The 10647-nt window shown below is 39.6% G+C and overlaps 1 protein-coding gene across 2 annotated transcripts; it reads right to left on the bottom strand.

Moving 5' to 3' along the window:
• Positions 1-834: 834 nt before the first annotated feature.
• AHSA1 (activator of HSP90 ATPase activity 1) lies at positions 835-10489 on the bottom strand. 2 transcript variants are annotated; one of them, XM_070931435.1, is made up of 9 exons: positions 10272-10489; positions 6671-6861; positions 6384-6466; positions 5538-5655; positions 4905-4993; positions 4346-4480; positions 3875-3976; positions 1557-1608; positions 835-1263 (listed from the first exon to the last, which is right to left on the bottom strand). In XM_070931435.1, exons 1-9 carry the CDS (start codon positions 10349-10351, stop codon positions 1091-1093), a joined length of 1023 nt encoding a protein of 340 aa, XP_070787536.1. In that variant the 5' UTR covers positions 10352-10489; the 3' UTR covers positions 835-1090. The 2 variants fall into 2 exon arrangements, with proteins under 2 accessions (XP_070787536.1, XP_070787537.1); XM_070931436.1 differs by lacking the exon at positions 10272-10489 and adding an exon at positions 8361-8437 and having other exon boundaries at positions 836-1263.
• Between the last annotated feature and the right edge of the window lie 158 nt (positions 10490-10647).

Below are 10647 nucleotides of genomic sequence, written 5' to 3'. Positions count from 1 at the left end.
CATTTTCTTGGGATATATCTACCAGAGAGAGTTCAAGAAGAAACCAAATAGCAATATTACTGTTTCCCTTTTTCCTTTCTAATCTCTAATCAACTTTTAAACACAAATTCTATAGGTACAACTACTACTAGCCCCACCTACAAGCAAGAACTCAATTTTCCTGAAAGAACCTCAGGTCTATGGATATAATTAATGTGCTATGATCTGTTTATTTGTCTCTTTGTAATGTTGAAATATATTCTGAAGAAAGAAAATGAAATTTGCTTCTGAAAATCTCTTCTTAGAATAAAATTGTACTCTCAAAGCTAACGATTTAAGGTACCAAACTTTACAATTGAATGCTGGTTTTAGGCAGATGTGCTCTCTCTTCTGATTTATACAGTCTTTGTTCTGGATTCCAGCATACTTGAAATGCTATTATGCACATTGTACACCTTCATTTTACAGTACTGATTTTTGAAAGTGCTACATGGAATTTTTTTAGGGAAGTGCTGTTTTCCATTACAAAGGTCCACTCTCAGAGAATAGGCCGATTGAATGATAACATGGTTATGAGAGCAGATCAACTGCTAGGCATGAAATTTCAGCAACAGAGTTTAGAATACTTTTGCCGTTAACTGATTTGCTAGTAGCAGTGCAGCAATTTTTGAAAAGTAAAAATAAAAAGTTGTCCTTACATAATGATATGTCTTAAAATATAATGCTTATGTTCCCATTAGTTAAATCCTCACATTTGAGGATTGAATTAATTGAATTAAGATCTCTATCCATGAAGAGTCGGAACTCTTCTGCCCTTTGCTTAAAAGCTCTTTTGATTTCTTTACTCAGGTAAGAGAGCTGGTACATCTTCTTTAAGTTATGTTTATTTAGCAATACAAGGTATATATGTACATTTATGAGAATCCACCTTTGAAACCCATGAATTAGGAGACCTGCACAGGCAGGGAAGGGTCGGAACTGGTGCTGCTCAGTGGCCTTTGGGGCCATCCTGCTTGTCACAATAGTGAAACAGAGGATAAGAAAGAACAGACAAGAAGTGAATCAGTTCACATGGCAGAATCTTTGGGCAGAGACTCCGCAGTAGCCAGCATTAAAACAATCGGGCTCCATAGCCGAACGTCTGTTTAATACCCTCAAAATAATAACGTTGCCAGCCCTCTTTTGTTCTCTCTTCTTCACTGGCCGGGATGCCCTTCCCTTCTAGGCAGACTTCCGTTTCATCACCCTTGTCGACGAAGGTCAATATGATAGTTGCAAAGTGTCCTAAGAGAGCCAAATAAATTCCACAATCAGTCATGTAGCATCATCGTGGGAAATACATAAAAACTAACCACACACTGATTTGGTGACACAGTTGTAGAAGTCTACCTCCAGAAAGATTCCTTAAGGAATGGAACAGAGCATTTATCTAAGCCAAGCCCCATGAGGATGGCAGGTTTTTTTTTTTGTTTTTTTTGTTTTTTGTTTTGCTATCTGCATTCAGAATAACTTTATCTGCATCCCACCATCTCCACTTAGACATCTTTTGCTTTGATATTTGCAGCCAAATAACTTACCCTCTGGCCAGGACTTAAATCTCCATTTCATAGCAATCTGCTTTGCAGAAACCTAAAAAAGAAAGAGAATTTATTTACCAAGGAAATATTCATGTGAATATCCCAAAGGGGAAAGACTTCATCGGAAAGCCTGTGTTACCTAAGTAAAAGTCAAATATCTGGTCCTGCTATAAAGTGTCTCTGAAGTGTTGAATTGCTGGGCGCATGCAGTGCTAAAGCAGAGCATTTCCCTTAGAAAAGGAAAAGCATCACTCTCAGTTTGCTCAGCAAAGTAAAGCTGCACCTGAGTTTATTTATTTATTTATTTATTTTTCATATTTGTATACCGCCCTACTCCCGAAGGACTCAGGGCGGTGAACAGCCATAATAAATACAAATACATATAGAAGTTAAAAACTATTAAGAAACAGATTAAGTAATTTAGGCTCAAAGATTAAAAAACATCCAAATTTATCTAAAGAGGTTTAAAACCCAATTTAAAAGACAGTTTAAAAGCCAATTAAAAAGGGAGAGTTAGGCCAGACCAGCTTGTTGGAATAGAAATGTTTTCAGGGCTCGGCGGAATATGCCTAAGTCTTGGATGTTTCGTAACTCTGGGGGAAGCCCGTTCCAGATGGTAGGTGCCCCCACAGAAAAGGCTCTCCCCCTGGGGGCCGTCAGTCGACATTGTTTGGCCGACAGCACCCTGAGGAGTCCCTCTCTATGGGAGCGAACTGGTCGGTGAGAGGCTATTGGTGGCAGGAGGCGGTCTCGTAAGTACCCTGGTCCTGAGCCATGGAGCGCTCTAAAGATAGTAACCAAAACCTTGAAGCGCACCCGGAAGACCACTGGGAGCCAGTGCAGCTCGCGCAGGAGGGGGGTTACATTTACAGTTGAAACCTCTTCCTTTGCACTGCTTAATAAAAGCACATGAGGCTTTGTCTCTACTGAAATCAAGGACATCTAAATCTTGCTGCAACCCACTGAATTTACCTGACAATGACTTTTCTCTTACTCAATCTGGAAAAACAAACACACTTTTCCCATTTTGTTCATGTTCCCAAATGTTCTCAGGATTTTGAAGCCTGAGATAAAACTACCATGGTTTATTTTCCCAAAGGCACAGCCTGGTTCCAATGTAAACATGGTTTATATGATCAAAACAAGCTGCTCCTTAATTGCTATCTTCTTCCATAAACTTCCCTGATTTACCAATGTTTGCAGAGCCTCGCTGCAAGCCAAGCCATGGTTTGCAACAAGCCTTTCGCTTTTATAATAAAGTTCACAGCAGGAGGCAGGTGGGTAGGTTTAGGTGGCCAATAAAGAGCCCCAAGAGTTGGGGTGGCTCCAGAGAATCTTCTCCTCAGCTATAGTAGCATTAGGGAATAAAATTTTAAAGCAAGTGACAGTTACATGGCTCTAAGGGTGGGCAAAGATAGTTGGACCCCTGAAAAGAAAACCCTGAAAAGGCTAAGCAGAAGGACAGCTGCATCAGAATGTCTCTGAGCCATAATTTTTCATTTAATCTTTTCGGAGAAGCCAGAACTGGCAATTAACTTCTTTGCAACTCTTCATTCAAGTCAGAAAGAAAGCCATCTGGCAAAACCTTTTCTCTGTCCCATTAATCTCTTCTCAAAATTACTTGCTTTCCTTATGTTTCTCTGAATTCACCTCTCATTTTCTTAGTAAAGAGTGAATGGAATTCAATTCCCTATCTCTCACAAATATAAATGTATTAAATTTCTCAGAGATTGTAAAATATTGTTGATTCTCCTTCCCACTTTCTCTACCTTGCTTACAGCTTATCTTGCAGTCTTTTTTTAGGCTGTCAAATACAATATTTCAATTATGATATGCTAATTATTTAACAAGGGACACGATGGCTCAGCGATTAAAAGCACTGAGCTTGTCAGCTGGAGAGCTGACAGGCCTGGGTTCAAGATTCAAATTCTGTGCAAGTGTGACCTCCCGTTACTTTGACCAGCTCCTGCCCATCTAGCAGTTCGAAAGTATGCAAATGCAAGTAGATTAATAGGTACCACTTTGGTGAGAGGTTATCAGCATTCCATGCTGGCCACATGAGCACGGAAAATGTCTTTGGTTAAGGCTGGCTCCCTCAGCCAAGAAACAGAGATGAGCACCATGCCCTAGAGTTAGACACAACTGGACAGGGGAATCTTTACCGTTACCTAATTATTTGACATATATGCACTAGCCCTTATTCATACAATTTACACACTTGGTGAGATCATGTGGGCAGGGAAATAATTGTCCAAAGGAAAGGCACTGTCCAACTTCCAAATAACATACAAAGGACTCATTATTATTAGTGAACTTACTAGTTCAATGAACTCGCCAGTCACGCTCCCATTTAACAGTTGGAATTTTCCTCCTTTGTCAGCCTCCACAACAGCAGCTGAGTGGGTAAAAGCTTGCACCATCTACGAAAATAAAATCCAGTCTATTATTAGATTTTTCTAGCTTTCAGGTAAGGACTCATCTACTGTCTCTTTTAAAGATTAGACAAGTTTCATGGATGAAGAAATAGTAGCTCCTCATATTTCTCATGCTATTTTCAAATCAAGGAAAGGATGCTTAAAATCAGGACCTTTCAATTCTGAGACAATATAATGCTGATTCTTTTCCTTGGAATTCTGGAGGCATTTCTGCTATAACAAGTTGGCCACTGCTCTCTGACTGTAACAATAAGTAGGATACCCGAGAAGGGGTATGGCAAACCATACTTAAAAGCCTATATATTGGGCAAGAAATGGCACAAAACATCTGCAGAAAATTCAGTATTAACCTACCTCCTGGGTAATGAATACTCTATAGAGATCCTCCGGGGATGTCAGAAAAATATCCTTCAACTTTATCTTGCAGGTAGGAATCTTAACTCCAACTGATTTAGATGCAGAACTGTTGCCAGCAACTTGTTCATTAATCTAAAACAGTATCACACATCACACAATTAAAATGCCCCTTAGTCGCTTCTGAGCTACAGCCATCCCAAAATTTCTCCAGATAAAAATAATTGCTGCATTACTTGCAACTAATCTTGCTTCTGGCTGGAACCCACCAGTCCCTGATAGCAAGCTATATATGATAGTATACAAAACAGTCAACCTTTTGCATTGGCTACATAATTTGAATAATTCATGTCACAGAATATGCAGAATATATATTCCAGAATGCAATCTATAAAGCTCAGGATAACCTTATACTACACTATTTAATTTGTAATGTAAAGAAATCCTCTGTCTTTTGAGTGCCATTTAAGAAAAGGCACTAAGAAAAGAATCCTTTAAAACAATTTTGCTTAGACTTTCTAAACACCTATGATTTCAAACTGGATACTCTAAAGCTTACCTTGTGTTTATCTGCTTTATGCACAGGATGATTCTGTGACTCTGACTGTTCACCATTTACTGTAGGCAGAATCATGCCTTGGGTAAATTCTGAAAAGTATTAAGAACCGGTGTTCAGAAAACTACTATACAAGAATTTAAAAACAAATACACACAAACCTGATCTCCAGAAAGCCAATTTAGGAATATCTGTAGAGCAGTGGTGGGTTGCCCCCAGTTCGCACCGGTTCTATACTTGGTAGTAAAACCGGCGGGAGGCCCCGCCCACTGACCCCAACGTCATCAAAATGCTTGTGCAGAAGAGTGCACGCGCAAGCGAAGCAAGAGCGTGCACATGGCCCCATTGCAAACCGGTAGTAAAGGAAAGTAGAACCCACCCCTGCTGTAGAGCCATTGGGACTATTACACTGTGTCTCACTGGGATAGGCAACCTTTTGTATCCAGAGATCACAACTTCCAATTATTGACTTTTTCAGTTTCTGAAAGCTATAAGGGATGCTCTATGAACATAACCTCAAATTCTCTTATGATTTAATATAAAGACCACTTTGTTCCTATAGCCATTCTTCTTTTCCTTTTAAAAGCTAACAGTTCAGCATAAAGCCCCTTTTGTCCCTTCTGGGTCCATCTGTACCTGTTTTAAGAGTGCTGATGTAAGTTTCCATAGCGTTGCTGATCTGCTTTGCACCTTCTTGCTTCATCAAGTATAGGAGGTTTGTATCTGGTTCATCTTTTGCAAGACTAACATTGATCTAAGAATAGCAGAAAAAAAGATATATTGTTTCAACAGAACATGTCTGCTTTTACCATATGTATCGTATTATACTGCTTCATAAAATCATTTCTTCAGAAACTATCAAAATAGTTTATGCCTTTGTGTATCAGAAGCAATAAGGGTGTGTAAAATATTCCATAAATGAACCACTCTATGCAAATGATTGTTCCTTTAGGAGGTCTGGGCCCAAACAGAAATTGTGTGTTTTCAAAGTTTTCTTCTGCACGGAGTATGAAATGCTTCTGTTCCAGGTATAGTTCAGATCAATGTGTTTTTAAGAAAGAAGGCATTAAGAACAGAAAAAGCCAAGTATATTGATAGTGGTAGCTGAAGGAAAGAAAGAAAAGCAAAGGAAAGTTTGAGGAGGAGGGATAAACTATTCTGGGAGTTGCTGAGGGGACAAAGAAGGTGATCCATAGCTTTGCTGTGGGATCTGGAATCCCTCCATCCCTCCAGATGTTGTTTTAGCTGAAACCTACAACAAAGCTAAACATTTTAAGTTTTGTTTCTGCAATGGGTTGTTCTGAGTCCAGAACAAAATATATTTCCTTTTTTAAGCATACTTCTTTATGACAGAGAGAGGGAGAGGGAGAGAGAATATATCAAGCAGAGAAATAAAGGGGAACCACAATCCTCCAAAAACAACAGTAATGAGATCTGCAATTCCTTTTCCAATGAAATAGCTCTGAGAACTATCAAGTTTACCTCAATGTCATCCATATCATTTTCATCTGAAAGATTGGGAATCTCCACATGACCTTTATATATTACACCTGTTTTTGAAGTACCTATAAAAGAGAAATATTTTAAATTAAAACCTTGGTTCAATGTCATTTTCCCAACAAATTTTGGCGTTCTAAAAATGGAAATATAAATGCTTCAATCCCATTTGTATTTCTTTGAAAACTCTTCAGAGATTCTGATTTCATGGTATCATTTACTGGTAGTATTCAACATTTGTCTTCTTGTATAAAAATAAAATAGTAACTCACCTTTCCAAGACAATTTAATGTTCCATTCATAGAAGAAAATCAGTTTTCCTTTGCGATTGTTGATCGAGGCTTCCCCATCTAATTTGCTCACTTCTGTCACTTCACAAGTCCCCTCTGCATTCTCTACTCTAACAGTCAGAAAAAGTGTTTTCAACTTCTCTGATGACCAGTTAGATGCATCTCTTTCAGTCCTAAGGGGGAAAAAAATGAAAAAGTGCAATAGCACACACTTTGCATTTATGCTCATATATAATAAAATCCTTCAAGTAGGATTTACTTAAACATGCGGTGTTGAGTATTTTGCACTGAATTGTACCAAGAGTTTGTAATTTGTTCACCTCTGCAAATTTTGCTACTGGTTCACTTGCATTATCTTTCTTCCTCAACTTAATATTGGGGCAGGAAAAAATGGAAAAAACAGCTAACAACCTCAATGGCTCTACACTCATTTTCCTTGGGACTGAACTGGCAATTAGGTTCAAAAGATACAGGACCCCTTACTATTTCCTGTGCTATAACTTTATTTAATATAGTTGTCTCGCTCTTTCCTCTTTTGAGTTATCCCGCAGTCTAATAACTACAATTCCCTCATGATATACTAATAGTGCTCATGTTTTTAGTTATCCAAAGATGGACTATATTCTGCATTTAATGTGCTATCCCAGGGACAAGAAGCAACCAGCATCTATAGCCATGCTTGCATGGAACCGAATTTGTTTTGATAACTATTGCTGTCCCTAAATAGTGTAATATAATAGTTGCTTTATATTACAAAAAGCATTTTTACCCAGTAATCTAATCCATGTCAACCCTTAAAAAATATAGCACATTTTGTTTTTTGCCAATAATCAGACGATTATCTGAATCTGCCAACTTATTCAAAATTCATTTTTCACTACATGTTGGAAGTGCTGCAAGTCACAATAAGGGCTTTCCAAAAATTCTTTCTCATAGTACATTATGCTCAAAGATGTGTCTTTATTCTATTAGTAGGCACATTAAATAAACTGCAGAAACCTCTTCTGAAGTTTGTTTATTACATGTTGTAAACCAGGAAACCAATTCCGTCTTCTTCAAACAAGAAGGAACTGAAAGCCAAGGAATATGACAGATTTTGCCTCTTGCTTGCTAAAATGGGAAAAAGCCAGAACTCTTGGTTCACATATTATTATAGGTAAACTTTTTCATGATTTAGCCTTTCCCATTAGTAAGAATACCTGAATGAGCCAAATTTGCATAGTCATTATTTTGATTACAATGTGAGCAGGTAAGCATAAAGTCTCACTTTAGTTGAGCTTAACTCTTAGTGACTCATGGACACCTGCAATGTTGTTTCCTTGGCAACAATGAGGAATTTGCCAATGACTTTTTCTAGGGCTTAGTCTATGCATATGAGATTTCTTTATGATCTACCTTTCAAGTATAAATATGGCCTAGCTTTTTCCAAGATCAGTCAGGTTTTGCTTGGTGCTTCTACCTCTTGTAAGAAAAGATCAAAATCTGAACTTCTGACATGAAAATCAATGTGCAAGGCCAACTGATAGTGAATAACTATTCTACATCTATAGAATTTTTAAACATTTTTATTTTCGGCAATAAAAGAATATCCTTCCTAAACCAGATCAAAATTAATACAAGATTCATATAATTCAATATTCTGTCTCCAAAAGTGGCTCTTGACAAAACTTACACAGTATGATGATAACAGTTGTTCTCTTTGTTACTGGAACCTGGCACATAGACTATAATTGTACAAAGAGGTTCTGCGTAGTTATGGAGATTGTCCAATCAACAATGGATTAATCTGCAATAAAATTAATTTGATTTGTATAACCCAGCAATTTCTGGTCACAGAATATTGTACTATATGAATATAATCTAGGAAGGAAATTCTTTTCTTACAGAAAAATCCATAAACGTCCTAAGGTAGAAAAATACAAAGCACCTATCCCTTAATGAACTGGTCTTCTGCTTTTGCCATAAACAGAATTCTTCATTTTCTACATTTTGTAATTAATTTTGTATTAATATGTCAAATATGTTTTCCTTGTTCTCAAACTGTTTCTCTAGATAACACAAAACTGATAAAACTATAGAGAGCATAGTTTCTCTCCATCCATTTAATACTATCTTTCTGGCTAGTAAGTGAGCAAAACTGTCAAAATACAGGTTGTCCTTGACTTATGAACTCAATTGAGCCCCAAATTTCTGTTGCTAAGCGAAACGTATGTTAAGTGAGTTTTGCCATTTTACGACCTTTCTTGCCCCACTAATTAAGTAAATCACTGCACTTGTTAAATGAGTAACAAGGTTGTTGAGTGAATCCGGCTTCCCCATTGACTTTACTTTTCAGAACATCATAAAAGTGGATCACATGATCATGGGGATGCTGTAACGGTCATAAGTGTGAAAATTGGTCAAATCACTTTTTTCAGTGCTGTTGTAATTTCGAACAGTCACTCAACAAACGGTTGTAAGTTGAGGACTACCTGTAATAGCCTAAATGATTTTGAAAGGTCAGGGATAACAAAATACCGTATGACATGAAAATAAAACCCAGACAAGGCATGCTGCATACATTTGCAGAACCTAAACTATTAAAATTTCTGCCACAATTTATCTTTGGCACTGCTGATATTTCATGCTGTAGATGAGCCCCGGAGACAGGAAAAATGGACTTAGTGCACACCTGCATCTGTATGCCCAATACAGTAGCCAACACAGACATATACTGTACATGCACACAGCTAGTCCCACTCTCCTTGATTGATATAGCGGCTTGATATATCTGAAAACAGCACTTCTTTCTATGTCAGGAAAAACCTACCGGCTTGAGCAGGTAAAGTGTATTAAAAGAGCTTTCCAGGCTTCTGAGAAACCAGCCTATTTCTGTCTATGGAGATTCTCAGTCATCCAGGTCGTAGTTGTCCCCAAAGACGCTTTTTTTCAGGAGGCCAACTGCACTTTTCTTGTTTTTTTCTTTGAAGACGTTTTGCTTCTCATCCAAGGAGCTTCTTCAGCTTTGACTGGATGGTGGGGAATGGAAGGATTTACTATAGTCCTTGCAGACAGCTGCTCATTTGCATCCTTTTTAGGGAAACTTTGAGGCCACTTAACCCCACCATCCAGAGCTGAAGAAGCTTCTTGGATGAGAAGCGAAACATCTTCAAAGAAAAAAAACAAGAAAAGTCCAGTTGGCCTCCTGAAGAAAAAAAAAAAAAAAGCACCTTTGGGGCTAAGCTTATTTCTGGCTTTGGACTAAGAGAAATTCAGGGCAGCAAAAAAAAGATAGCCCGGCCAGGTGGGTTTTTTTTTTTCCCCCTCCGCCCCGATTTCTCGCTTTTCTGGTTAACTGTCAAAAGCCCATGCAAATCGCGCCCGTCCTTGGGAAGGAGTCCCCGCGGATCCCGGCCAAGGCTCCTGCGGAGAAAAACGCCAGGCGGGGGGGGGAGAGAGAGAGGGAGGGATGCCGAGGGAGCAGAAAGGAACGTGAAGGAGCTCAAGGCGGCGACGGCCGCACCAGCAGCAGCAGCGCCCGAGACTGAAAGCAGCCGCCCCTTTCGGGCTGCCCCGCAGCGTCCTCTCCCCGTCTCTCACCCACCAGTGCCAGTTATTGACGTTGGTTGCATCGGCGCGCTGCTCCACGATCCAGCGCGGGTCCCCTTCTCCCCACTTGGCCATCGGCGCCCCGAAGAAGCAGCTCCCGCCACCGCCGCGTTCGCTCTCGTCCAAGCCGAGCGCCGCCTGCTCCTCGCCTCTCTGGAAGCTACTAGAAGCGCCGGTACCGCGCCGCCTCCCCACTTCCGTCACCGGCCGAGCTTCCTTCCGTCCCCTCCTCCTCTCCTCTCCCCTCCATAGAAGTGCCATAGAAACAGAGGGGGCGTGGGGGAGAGAGCGGCCGCAGTCGTAGAAATGGAGCGAGGCGTTCGAGGGGCGGGGCGAAAGCGGCAGTGGAGGGTGGTGCTTTTTTTTTTTTT

The sequence above is a fragment of the Pituophis catenifer genome, unplaced genomic scaffold, assembly GCF_029215685.1.
Source record: "Pituophis catenifer annectens isolate HBS135680 unplaced genomic scaffold, rPitCat1.0.hap2 SCAF_1, whole genome shotgun sequence".
Taxonomy (NCBI): domain Eukaryota; kingdom Metazoa; phylum Chordata; class Lepidosauria; order Squamata; family Colubridae; genus Pituophis; species Pituophis catenifer.
Note: the sequence above shows the minus strand (reverse complement) of the source record. Positions and strands in the feature narration are given on the sequence as shown.

Excerpts from the sequence above, each read along its gene's own strand:
- AHSA1 (XM_070931435.1), bottom strand. The coding sequence starts at position 10,351 with ATGGCCAAGTGGGGAGAAGGGGACCCGCGCTGGATCGTGGAGCAGCGC. Across the intron at positions 6,467-6,670 it reads CATTAAATTGTCTTGGAAAG|GTACTTCAAAAACAGGTGTA; the intron begins GTGAGTTACTAT and ends TCTCTTTTATAG. Across the intron at positions 3,977-4,345 it reads GAGTATTCATTACCCAGGAG|ATGGTGCAAGCTTTTACCCA; the intron begins GTAGGTTAATAC and ends TTATTTTCGTAG.